The 13,887-nt window shown below is 47.8% G+C and overlaps 1 protein-coding gene across 3 annotated transcripts in view; it reads right to left on the bottom strand.

The window, feature by feature from the left end:
• Positions 1-13,887, bottom strand: part of SYNJ1 (synaptojanin 1) — a 706,257-nt gene that overhangs the window by 140,625 nt on the left and 551,745 nt on the right. For all 3 annotated transcript variants that reach the window (XM_078658404.1, XM_078658402.1, XM_078658403.1), the window contains one exon: positions 4,990-5,068. In XM_078658404.1, the coding sequence (XP_078514530.1) occupies positions 4,990-5,068 (79 nt within the window). The remainder of the gene's footprint in view (positions 1-4,989; positions 5,069-13,887) is intronic.

Raw genomic sequence — 13,887 nt, 5'->3', positions numbered from 1 at the left:
ATACTCCGGGGGGAGATCTTTTTGGCCTCATCATCATTGCAGGTGCGAGGGTTCCGGGGGGGGGGGAGGGGGGCAGCGGGAGGGCGTAGGAGGTGGCTGGACGTCCACTCGAATAACTTTCCACAGACTTGTCCACAATGGACCAGACTGGGACATTGGTGTTCTCTGAAAGGTTGGGGTTGGGGTTGAGGGGGGAGGGAATGGGGAAGGGCAGGTCACTAGACGGGGCGAGGGGAGGCGGGGAGTTGGGCTGTTTGGGGGGAGTTCGGAGGGTCGGGGAAGGGGGGATTCGGGGTCTGTACTGTGCTGTTCTGTATTGCTGTTGCACTTGCTCTGTCCTCACGCCACTTTTACAGAGCTTGGGGTACGGTGCTGTATGGCTGTCACATTTGCCACACCCCGCACCATCATTTCACACTACTGTCACTTCTGACGTCCCAGGGGAGGGGTCAGGCTCCTTAAGCGCTGTCCTTACGATGGTCATTGATGGCCTTTGAGATAGTTACCCTTAATGTGAAAGGGCTGAACAATCCGGTCAAGCGGAGAGCAGTGTTGTCCCTACTTGAAAACACCCAGGCAGACATTTGTCTGTTACAAGAGACTCACCTCCTAGCCAGAGACTGCCACAGGATGAGGTCACCGAAATTCCCTGTACAGCTCTTTTCCTCGGGGGCCACCAAGACAGCGGAGGTTGCAATCTTCGTGTCTAGGAAATTTAAAGGAGAGGTCTTGCACAAAGTGGCCGAACAGAGGGGGAGGCTGCTGGCATACAGGGTCAAGGTGGGAGGTCTGTTGTTTACGGTAGGCTCGATATATAGTCCCAATGATCACCAAGACCGGTTTCTACACTCGGCCCTAGAAGACATAGCGACTACCCCCGACAGGCACATAATCATTGGGGGGGACTTGAACATGGTCTTTGATTCCTCCTTAGATAGATCAGCGCAGCGACGCCCACAAGCAGGTGAGATCTCGCAGCTGAGTAAATCCCGATTGAGAGACCTCGATTTGCATGATTTGTGGAGGCGCCTTCACCCTGCTACTCAGGCCTACTCCTACTACTCACACGCACACCAGACCTACGCGAGACTAGATCATCTCCTGGTGATGGGACCGGTCTATGACTTGGCGACGGCTTCCGACATGGGGGTTCTTACACTGTCAGATCATGCCCCGGTGACAGGCACTTTCCAGCTGCCGCCGGTATCTCCCTCTAGAGGGGTCTGGCATCTTCGGGATACCCTGCTGCATAAGCCATCGGTTGTAACGCATGTACGAAACTCGATTCGTGAGTTTCAGGAGCACAATGATAACGGCGACACCACTCGGGCGACGCAGTGGGCCGCCTTGAAGGCGGTGCTCCGTGGGCAGTTTATCGCCATTTCCTCTGCGGAGAATAGGGAGAGACAACAAAAGAGAGACGAACTTACGAGCAAGGTACGGGAGCTGGAACAGGTACATCAGAGGACGGGTGCCCCTAGAGTCTGGAGGCAGCTCAAAGCTGCCCGAAAGCTCCTTTCTGCGCTAGACGTGGATAGAGCGGAATACGCAGCGCTACGCCTGAAGCACGCGTATTACACTGGTGGCGACAGGTGTGGCCGACTTCTAGCGCACAAGCTTTGCGTAAAACACCAGAACCAACGGGTTAAGGAGTTATCGGTTTCCGGAGGGGCGACGGTCAAGGAGGATGCCCAGATTGCGGACGGGTTCCGTCAATATTACGCCGACCTGTATGCGGGCGAGCCCCCCTCGGCGATGGCCGGGGCTGACTACCTCGCTTCGGTCGAACTCCCCACCCTGACCCTGGAACAGGCAGAACACTTGGAGCGGGACATTCGTATCGAGGAGGTGATTGTGGCTATTTCCCGACTCAAGCATGGGAAGGCCCCGGGACCCGACGGGTACACCCCACTCTTCTATAAAACGTTTTGCCCGGAGCTGGCACCGCTGTTGACGCGGCTCTTCAACTCCTTTTCTGAGCTGGGGGCTATCCCTCCCGACCTACTCCGTGCGACGGTGTCGGTTATCCCCAAGCCGGGGAAGGACCGGACTGAACGCGGCTCCTACAGGCCGATCTCCCTACTAAATGTGGACCTCAAGCTCTATACTGGGATTCTAGCGGCGCGTCTAGCACCCCTTCTGCCGGGGCTGGTGGATCCGGACCAGGCGGGGTTTGTCCCCGGTAAGCAAATGGTGGACAACACTAAAAGAGTGGTCCATATCCTGGAGAAGGCCTCACGTATTCCTGGGGAACGAATGCTGCTTTCGATTGACGCGGAAAAAGCATTCGACCGTGTACACTGGCCATACCTAGAGAGAGTGCTTTGCAAATTGGGTATAGGTGAGAAATTTCGCACCTTAATATTCAATTGTTACAGACTACCGTCTGCGGTGGTGCGAGTGAATGGTTGCAGCTCCAGACAATTTGCGATCGAGAGGGGCACCAGACAGGGGTGCCCGTTGCCACCGCTGCTCTTCGCTCTTTACATGGAGCCATTTGCCCAGAGGATCCGTCAGAATCCAGATGCGACTGGCGTCCGGATGGGAAGGTATACTCACACCATTAGTTTATATGCGGATGACGTGATCTTAATGCTTGAAGACCCTAGAAAGGCGCTTCCCGCTTGCATCGCCGAGTTGGACGCCTTCGCCGCCGTGGCGGGTTTTAAGATGAATATGGGGAAATCGGCAGCCCTTGACATCTCGCTGACCGCTGCCACGAGACTCGAGTTACAGGGACGCTTCCCCATGCGCTGGTCTAAAGACCTGGTTCCCTACTTAGGCTTATTACTAGCACCCTCTTTAACTACCATGGTGACAGCCAACTACACGGCCTTAAGTAGGAAAATTATGGAGGAATTGTCCCGTTGGAGCAAAGGCACGTTGTCGCTGTTGGGAAGGATCGCCGCGGTGAAGATGACTCTTTTACCGCAGGTATTGTATCTGTTTATGGCCCTACCGCTTCAACCGCCGAAGGGCTGGATCAGACAGGCTCAGGCCGACATCGCACGCTTTGTCTGGCAGGGCCGCAAACCCAGACTCAAGAGAGCCTTGTCCACGCTGGCACCTGAATCTGGAGGACTTGGCGTACCAGATCTACACAAATATTATCAGGCTGCGCAATTGCGGTATTTAGTAAAATGGAGCAAGTGGGAATCTGATGAGCGTTGGCTGTTTCAAGACCAAGCAGTGGCGGGCAGGACTCTGCAGGAGATACCCTTCATGCGCAGGGTTCACTGTCCCCCTAACCTCTACGCGTCCTTTGTCACGCAAGTCCCGTCGCGAATCTGGGATGCCGTGAATGCTACGCATGGTCTCACCACCTTCCCGTCACCACTTACACCACTGGTCAAGAATCCCGACTTCCAGCCCGGGATGGAACCTGGAGCATTCGCGCTCTGGCGGGCGGCTAGATGCAGCGCTCTGTTTCACATTTACAGCCCGGAAGGCGCCGTATCATTTCAGGACCTCAGACAGGAATACCGCCTGCCTGAGACTGAACGAATGCGGTATTTGCAAGTACGCCACTGGGCGCTTCAGCCACAGGTGCGGGACCTGGCCGACCGGAAGCTCACACCCTATGAGATGTGGCTGGCGACGCGCTCCTCGGACTCCAAACTCATCTCCGATCTATACAGACTCTTGCAACCCCCCCCTTTCCACATTTACAACCCCGGGCGGGAGCGCTGGGAGCGAGAACTGGGAAGGGAACTGAGCCACACGTTTTGGGACCACATCTCCTATCGGGCGCGCCATTCTGCATACCACACTGGGCTCACTGAAATTTTCACTAAGATGTCCACCTATTGGTACTATACACCTCAAAGGCTGCACGAAATGAATCGCAACATTGCAAGCACTTGTTGGCGTGAATGTGGACAGATAGGCACACTTACACACATCTTGTGGGATTGTCCGCTACTGAATCCCTACTGGAAGGAGATCCTAGACGAGATAGACCAGTGCTTTGACATTGAATTGCCCCGCTTCCCAGCTTATGTCCTGCTAGGGCTACCCAATGGCTTGATGTATCCTCTGAAATCCAGAAAGGGTAGGCTGATAGCGATCGCCTTGGGCTCGGCGATTCAGAACATACTCATCTACTGGCGCACCACCACACTTCCCACTACTACTGGCTGGTTGCATAGGTTATGGCACGTTCTGGGAATGGAGAAGCTGTCCCTCACAGTGGCGGGTGAGGTGGATAAGTTTGAGGAGTTGTGGCAGTCTTTCCATACCTTACTACAGTCAGAATTTAAGGAAATTACTTGTCCCCGATATCTCAGGCTACTGCGACTGACGTCCCTGACCAACCTACCTACCTAGCATGCTCAGGAGGATTGATTGATGAGAGGGGCGGATGCCTCGAAGGAGTGAAAGGGGGGTAAGACATTCGCACAGCACAGGGGGAGGGGGGAAGGGGATTTGGGGGGTGGGCTGGGAGGGAGGGAGTTGGGGTAGGGGATGTTGGTTCTTGTAATTGTCGTCACCGCATATTCACCTGGCGCTATGCTCTGAAGGATGTTATGATTGTAATAGCTGACAACTGAAGGCGCTCCTGGAGAGTGAACTTTGCACAACTTTTTTGAGACAACTGTATTCATTTGTTTGTACTGTTTCTCACAAAAATGCAATAAAATGCTTTAAACCTAAATATATAATGGTTACTGAATGATGGCTTTGTTATCTCAAAAGGTCTGTTGCCTCTTTGGAGTTGCTGCTTGACGGCTCTCAAAAAAAGCAGATATTAAATAAGGGTTCAGCTGAAGAGCTGCTAAATGGTCTTTGTAATATCTGGTGACCAGGTGTACTCAATAGCTGCTAGAAATATCTCCTTAAAAAGGACCAAATGCAATTATTGTTATCTAAAGTACAGTATGTTATTAGATTGGCCATTTACACAAACAGGCATTAAACAATTTAGTACTCAGAGGCCACTATTAATTAAAAAGCCCAGAGAACATGTAATTTTAGACATTTTTAAATTACCTCATGTCCACTTAAGCGGAGAACCTTTAAAGCAGAACTTCCTTCTAAGAAAGTAACCCACATTTTGTCTTCCACAAACCTGCAAAACATTTAAAACATTTCAAATCATACACCTTAAACATCTTTAGCATTTGTTCCTTTGACCAATTGTTATTGAAGGTAACTATCAATCAGTGAACCGCAACACATATGAATGCTTAACATAATATGCAACAGTCACAAACACAAGTAGGATTATGAACAATGTAAATATTTGATTGAATATTAGGATTATGTATTATCACTGTGTTATCATCTGAAAACAGAAAAATCATCAAGAGTAAGAAATGAATTTAATGAATAAAGCATTTCTTTAAAATCAAAGTTTCATTTATCGGATTTGTTTATTCTTCCTCAGGATAACAGCAATTTCCTCCCTGTCTAAGGACAACGTGGGTTAACACGGACATCTTTTAAAGATCTATTCTTTAGGATATAAAATGGGGATCATGGACCAGAAGACTTCCCTAGTTTATTTAACTATGCGGAACCAATAAAATATATAGGAATCAAAAAATGTGTTGGTGTAGGAAATCCGTGTTTTCACTGCTTTGCTGGACACTATACATTTGCTGGCATTAGACCACTGTACACTTTCACAACGCTAACCAGTGGTAATGTGCCTTTGCTCCCCCTTTAAACGTGGTCAAATAACCATATTTCTAATTGGTTATATTTACCTTACATGCAAGTAACTAGTAGATGGTACAAAATGAACCTCGGGCATTTAAGTTAAATGTCATTATCACGACCACAGCACCTATTGTGCCGTCCACTACAGTGTCAATGTAAAACATGACTTCAGGCCACCTGTTGTAGTAGCATGACTGTGCAAGTTTAAATACTGCAATTTGGCGTGTCCAATTAAACATTTTGACAGGTTAAAACCTCCCTTTAAATAAAAGCTCTATGTTGTGTTGGCCTTGGAGACCACAACACATGGTGCATGGTATTTACAAGTAGGACATGTAGAAATGTATTGTTAACATGTTCTTACAGTGAGTAGTACCCAAAAATCTTTTTTTAACTATAACTAAGGCAGGCCCAGCTACTCCATGTACAAAACCAAGGTACAAATTAGGGGCCAGATGTACAACCGTATTTTGCGGTCGCAAATGGGAAATCGGTCCGTTTGAGATTGCAAATTTGGTCTGTCACCTGTACAAACCCTATTTTGCGAGTCGGTAACCTTTTACCGACTCGCAAAATAGGGTGTGCCAACTCGCTATTAGGAAAGGGAGCGCCAAGGGAGTCCCTTCCTAATAGCAACTTGTACTGCAATGTAAAATTGTTTTGCAGCCACAATTGCGGTTGCAAAACACCTGCAGTTTACCACCTACTTTAAGTAGGTGGTAAGTCACTCGCAAATGGGACCCCTTCTCTTTTGTGAGTGTGTGCGAAAATACTTTAAGCGCAGGCAGTGGTCCTGTTTGAAAATCAAATCGTAACATTTAATTTTTCTTTTTTTTAATGCAAGCCGTTTTCCTATAAGGAAAATGGACTGCATTTTTAAAAAAAACTGCATTATTTAAAAAGTAGTCTCAGACATGGCGGTTTGCTGACCCCAGCAGGCCACCATCCCTTGGAGTGCTAGCCATTCCTAAGGGAGTTGCAAATTACACCTGCCTCACGAATATTCATGAGGCAGGCAATTTGCGACCCCATTAGGAATCGTAAACCTCTTGTACAATCCTATTTTGCAAGTTTATTAAAAAGCCAATTCAATAGTGATTTTGGATTTTTAATAAATATTAAGGAAAAGTGACTTTTAGAAAGTTACCTTTTCCCTGCCCGACTGCTAAATTTGCATTTGCTCTCCCACTTCTACCAGACAGTAAACTGACATTTGAATAGTGCGAAAAAGAAGTGAAGGAGCAATAGGCTGATTTAAATGGGAAGATATGACTCCTCTGAAACTAACAGAATATGCAGGGTAGGGCCAGTAGCATCTTTTTTTTTTACATTACTTTGTCAAATCTGCTTGGCAGGTCTGCTGGGTTTACACATAACACTGGGGGTGCATTTGAAAAGAAGAAAAATAGGATGCCTAAATAAGTCTTATATATCACTGTCTGGTTGCTGGAAGACACTGCTTTGTCCTACCAGATGTTTGCTTTGAGATCATAGGGGTACAGTGGCTGCCCCAATCTAGATTTTTATTATTAGATGCCAGAGGACCCTAGGGTTAGCCACATACACACCGAACCCTCAGACGTCAATTTTAGTGTGGCCGAAGACTTTAGCCATCTTGAAAATCACCAAAGTAATTAGAGCTGGCCCTAGGAACCTTTTAACCCTTTGGTTAGAACATGGGTACTCACAAACGGTTTCTTGGGGCCAAAATTACAGTCTGGTTTGTGGCCGAGGGCAGCACAAATGGGCCTGTGGGTGGAGGCAGGGCTACTGTGGCAAAAAAACCCTTTTCAAAACCTTACTAGATAAAGTTGTGAAATGCGATATATGCATGTACCCATAATAACCACTGTAAATATTATTATTTTTACTGAGATCTGTCTGTTTCTGACCACAGTTTGACACCTTTGCTTGGTTTTGTCAAGCACCCAGTTCCCTGATCTTAGGCCCTCAGTTGTGCAGAGCGGATCTACCACATGGTGATCAGCAATAAATCTCTCTTACATTCACAAATTTACTTAACTGGTGCACGCCTGCCACCTAGTGGGTTATTCTTTTCAGTAAATTCATGGCACTGATGAAAATGTGAAAATTAGTGGAAATGGTGAGAACGCATAACTCAATCAATCAATCAGCAGAATTTGTAAAGCGCGCTACTCACCTGTAAGGGTCTCAAGGCGCTGGGGGGTCGCTACTCCTCGAACAGCCAGGTCTTGAGTTGTTTCCTGAAGGAGAGATGGTCCACGGTCAGCCGTAGGTGTGTGGGGAGGGTGTTCCATGTCTTGGCTGCCAGGTAGGAGAAGGATCTTCCTCCGACGGTGGCTTTGCGGATCCGTGGGGTGGTGGCGAGGGCGAGGCTGGCGGATCGGAGCTGGAGGTTAGGTGTGTAGAATGTGAGGCGACTGTTGAGGTACTTCGGGCCCGTGTCGTGGGGAGCCTTGTGAGCGTGGGTGAGGAGTCTGAACGTGATCCTTTTGTTGACGGGGAGCCAGTGCAGGTTTTTCAGGTGAGCAGAGATGTGGCAGTGGCGAGGGATGTTCAGGATGAGTCGTGCTGAGGCGTTTTGAATGCGCTGGAGTCTTTTCTGTAGTTTGGCTGTGGTTCCAACGTAGAGGGTGTTCCCGTAGTCCAGGCGGCTGGTGACGAGGGCCTGGGTGACCGTCTTCCTGGTTTCGGTGGGGATCCATCGGAAGATCTTTCGGAGCATGCGCAGGGTGTTGAAGCAAGATGACGAGACGGCGTTGACTTGCTTGGCCATCGTGAGGGAGGAGTCCAGGATGTAGCCCAGGTTGCGAGCGTGGTCTGTTGGCTTGGGTGCGGTACCCAGGGCCGGGGGCCACCAGGAGTCGTCCCAGGCGGAGGGGGATGGTCCGAGGATGAGGACTTCCGTCTTGTCTGAGTTCAGTTTCAGGCGGCTGTTCTTCATCCATTCCGCGACGTCTTTCATCCCCTCCTGGTGGCTGGCTCTGGTGGTGGTTGGGTCGTTGGTGGGGAGAGGATCAGCTGGGTGTCGTCGGCGTAGGAGAGGATGTTGAGGTTGTGTTGGCGTGCGATGGGGCTCATGTAGACGTTGAAGAGGGTGGGGCTGAGTGAGGATCCTTGCGGAACGCCGCAGATGACTTCGGAGGCCGCGGATCGGAACGGGGGGAGGCGGACTCTCTGGGTTCTTCCGTCGAGGAACGAGATGGACCATTCCAGGGCCGCTCCTCTGATTCCGGTGTTGCTGAGGCGCTGAATCAGGGTGCGGTGGCATACGGTGTCGAAGGCTGCTGAGAGGTCCAGGAGGATGAGGGCCGCATTTTCCCCGTTGTCGAGCAGGGACCTGATGTCATCGGTAGCTGCGATGAGGGCGGTCTCGGTGCTGTGGTTTGCTCGGAAGCCTGACTGTGAGGGGTCGAGGGATCCGTTGGTCTCGAGGAAGGCGGAGATCTGTCTGTTGACGGCCTTCTCTAGGACTTTGGCTGGAAAGGGGAGGAGCGAGACGGGGCGTAAGTTCTTCAGGTCCGTGGGGTCCGCGGTGGGTTTCTTCAGAAGGGCGCTCAACTCGGCATGTTTCCAACTGTCCGGGAAGGTGGCGGATGCGAAGGAGCTGTTGATGATGTTCCGGAGTTGGGGTGCGATGATGGAGTCAGCTTTGTTGTAGATGTGGTGTGGGCAGGGATCGGTAGGGGAGCCTGAGTGGATGGTGTTCATCAGGCGGGAGGTGTCTTTGGTGCTGATGGGGGTCCAAGTGCAGAGGGTGGTGGTCGGGGTCGCTGGTTCGGTGATTGGGTGCGTGGTCAGCGCGCCGAAGCTGTTGTGTATGTCGGCGATCTTGCGGTGGAAGAATGAGGCGAGTGAGTCGCAGAGGTCTTGGGAGGGTAAGATGTCGTTGCAGGCGCTGGGGTTGGAGAGCTCTTTCACGATTCTGAAGAGTTCCTTGCTGTTGTGGGTGTTGTTGTCCAGTCGTTCTGTGAATGTTGTCTTCTTGGTGGTGCGGATCAGTTGGTGGTGTTTGCGGGTGGCGTTCTTGAGGGCTGTCATTTTCTCTGTTGTCTGGTCGTGGCGCCAGGCTTTCTCGAGGGTGCGACAGGTTTTCTTGGAGTTTTTGAGGTCGTTGGTGAACCAGGAGGCTTTTCTGTTGTCGGGTCTGTTGGGAGGGTTCTTCATAACTCAAATAATCGATAGTACACATTCCACCGGAAGACATAACATGAAGTCTGATCAGTTGGCACACATGGCGGAGGCCTCGCAGTAGCGGAATCGTCACAATGAGAATTCTCATTGTGGAGATTCCACATATATAGAGATTTAAAAAAACCAAAAAAACATTATTACAGCATCATGGCAATAATTACACCTGCCAGGCATCCCGAAGTGGTTCTTACAAGAATGATTGCAGTGCAACTCTTCTACCCCTATGGTTTGTGAAATGAGTTTATCAGCACCATAGCCCTAGCTTTAAAGGAAAACTGAGATTTCAAGTAACAAAATACATGTCTGCAGGCTACAACTCTGTGCAGCAACAATTCAACCTTAACGGGCTATTGAGGTCAACATATGTGTTTCATAATAAACAAATCAGGCCTTCTGCCATGTCGCAACTTCCCTTCACACCAATGGCATTGGAAGTAACTTTCTCCAATGAGCCAATCAGGCCTAAAGCCTTTCCCAATGGCTTGTCACCTTAACCAACTCTGATCTACTCTTTAGAGCATAAGCTCTCCCACGAGGCACTTAGAAGGTTGGGCTTTCACCACAGTCAAAAGAGGAAAAGTAATACGGTAATGTCCTGAGTTCTACAGTTATTTTGCATGTTGATGTAATCAATAAAAATAATGTATACAAATAAAAAGCTTTTCTATGAGGCAACTATCAGGTATACCGGTAATGAGATTACTGATGTTCAAAATTATATTTGCCAAAACAATATAAGTGCACGTCTTCTATCCCCCAAGGTTTCTTCGAGTTCGTCACCAGAACCCTTGACATCTATGGAAATCTGTGAGATTACATTTAACACCACACCCGCCTACAGGCAGTGGCACAGTTTTTTAACAATCCACTTAAAACCCATATGACTTTAACCAATGTTTTCCCCAATAAATAAATCACTTTTATTGACTTTATTCTAACTTTTCATGATAAAAAGATAAAACATACGGGATCTGACATATCTTTTTTCACCGAACCATTAAGCCCTATAACCTTTACTAATGGTTGACACCATAACCAGCATAGGCGTACTGAAATTTGGCAAGTAGACAACAATCAAGCATATAGTTATAAAATTACAAATATTTACAAGATTACAATTGGCAAAACAATACACAACCCCTCTCAAAATGGCCTGACAAAGATTATCGCAGTGAACATCTAGACTGAAGGTTTGTCAGTGGGGTGTCCAACACCAAAACCACTGATTATAAACGAAATCTGTGAGATTGTATGTAACAAAATACCTATCCACAACCTGTAACACTGTGTAATAACAATCCACAGTTTAAGGTCCAGGACCTTTAAAACAGGCTTTTCACAATAACTAAGCCAGGCATACACCTTTGCATCTGCATCGGACATAACGTTTCGCAGAGAACCAAATCAGGCTTGTAGCCTTTATAATTGGCATTTCACCATAACCAACTCAGGCCTAGTGTATTGAGAGCAAGACGTCCCTCAAGGCAACCACTAGGCATACAGTCATGACATTTCAAATGTATACAAAATTAGAGTTGTCAAAGCAAAACCACTAACTCCCCTAAGATGGTCTAACTGTGATAACGAAAGCACAAATCTTCGATCCTCATGATTTGTCAGAGGGGCCTCCAACTCCAAAAGCCTTTCCTTTTACTGTTAGTTGTGAGATTCCATGCAACAAAATAACTCTGTGATCTACCCTTAAAGGCCTATTGGCAAATACATGCTTTTAATAATAAATAGTCAGACCGATTGCCTTTATCCTAACTTTCCATATGAAACAAATTAGGCCTATACCCTTCAATGAAAGACTTGCCGCCATTACGAACTAAGTTTCGCTGTAATGAGCATAAACTTTCCCATAAGGCAAAAACTGAAATGTCAGCACTCTTTTTCTCTTGAAGCACAGAACACATAACCAATCAAATGCTATAATTGATCAAGGTAATCAACACGTGGATGGAGCCCAAGCCCTCAGTGGCATTTCTGAAGGCTCTTTTTCTGTTGACCGCATAAGGTCGGGTGACAGCTGAGCTGTCAATGTAGACATAAACAAAACTAAATGAAATATCAGATAAAAGTACATGAACTGAAACAGGTCCATAAATCAGAAGCGCACACAGAACGACAAGGACAAATACACAAAATGTGCTGCACTATTTGAGGGCCATGAAAGTCAGACAGAATATTAAAGACTTGAAAGAGTAAATGTGTAACACAATTTGAATGGCAGGTCTTTATAAACCTTATTACTATGAAAGCATGCCAAATACGTCACACAACTGAGAAGTTGTTCCAGCTTGAATCGGAATAGCAAGCAGTACACATTATGAAACACAACAAAGCGGGAAGCAGGCTCACTGTTAGTTGAAGAGGTTTCTCAGGACTGCATGCCCTACTTCTGGGTCAGCTTCTGCATCCACGTATAGGCAGTAGTGCTTTGTGAACAAATGCCTGCTTTGTGAACGTATGCCTGCTTCTCCAGGTATCTGCACTGCAGATGTCTCTCAAAGGCACCCCAGCACAGACTGCTGTAGTTCAAGCCATGCCCCTGGTGGAATGAGTCCTCACTTTTTCCTGGAGAGGATGATTGGCTTTGGAATGACAGAAAGCAATACAGGCTGACAGCCAACGTGCTATCCCCCTGTTAGGACAGGTGTTGGCCTTTTCGTGGTTGTGCAAATGACACAAATAGCTGGTCTGATGTGCGTATGTCCTTTTTTTTCACATATAGAACTTAAGACATATTTGCATGGCTGGAGAGTGTAATGATCTTTCTGCTGGTAAAGATGGATTAGGAAGAAGTATCTAAGAATAACAGGCTCATTCAAATGGAAGACCATAGGCACCTTAGGAATGAATTTAGGATTGGTTCCGAGTATCACTTTGCCTTTTGGGAACCGGAGAAAGGGTTCTCTGATGGTGAATGCCTGAATCTCTCCCACTCTCCCAGAGGATATCAGAACCAGGAGGTAGTGCTGTCGTCCATAAAACAAATTTCAAATCTGCTCTATCTATAGGTTCCGAAGGAGGTAACATTAGCTGACTGAGGACTTTATTAAGTTACCATGGAACCGGAGGATGTTGAAGAGGTGAAAATACCCTGAAAAGCCTTTTCATGAACTGTTTAATGATGCTTTGAGAAAACAGAGGTGACAACGAACAATCAGTCCTAGCAGCCAAATGGACCCTGACTGAAGAATATTCTAAACCACTTTTGGCCAAACTCAACAAATATAGCAGGTTCTGAGAAGGCTTTACTTAAGTGGATGATGACCATTATTCCTGCACCAGAAACAGAAATGCTTCCAATTAGCACCGTAAGCCTTATTGGCACAAGCCTGTACCAGACTCTGTTAACATTCTTGTGGGAAATCCAAATGGCCAAATTCTATATGGTCAGGTACCATGCTGTCAAGTTGAGAAACTTGAGCTCATGGTGAAGAATCTCTCAGTGATGTCTAGACAATATCCTAGGAGGCACCTTCAAAGGAATGGCTGGACGTGTTGCCAACTGCAGCAACTCGCTGTACAGTAACTGGCGAAGCCACGCTGGAGACATGAAGATCAGATTGCAATGGTCTATTTTTGCTTTCTACAACACCCTGGGGATCAGGGTAAAAGGTGGAAAGGCGTAGGCAAATATTGAACAACTGATCGAAAGAGCATTGCCCATCATCCCAGGATGTCAAAACCTGCTTGCGAAGCATGGGCATTCTTTTTTTGTTCAGAGTGGCAAACACATCGATTGTGGGGTGACCACACTGATTGAAGAGATGATCCACCTGTTTCCGTTCCAATTCCCGCTCGTGACACTCCGTCATTTGCTGGCTGAGCGCATCCGCATGATCATTCTGGTAGCCTGACAGGTGTTCCACAGCTATGTTTATCCCAGGAGAAATGGCCCAGTTACACAGCAGCTGAGTTTTCACTGAAAGGATCCTGGACCTCGTTCCTTCTTGCTTGCACATGCAGAAAATGGATGTTGCGTTGTCAGTTCTGACTAGTACCGGCTTGGGAAGGAATGCTTTTAAACCCAGTCTTATGGCA

Source organism: Lissotriton helveticus, chromosome 8, assembly GCF_964261635.1.
Source record: "Lissotriton helveticus chromosome 8, aLisHel1.1, whole genome shotgun sequence".
Lineage (NCBI taxonomy): Eukaryota > Metazoa > Chordata > Amphibia > Caudata > Salamandridae > Lissotriton > Lissotriton helveticus.
Note: the sequence above shows the minus strand (reverse complement) of the source record. Positions and strands in the feature narration are given on the sequence as shown.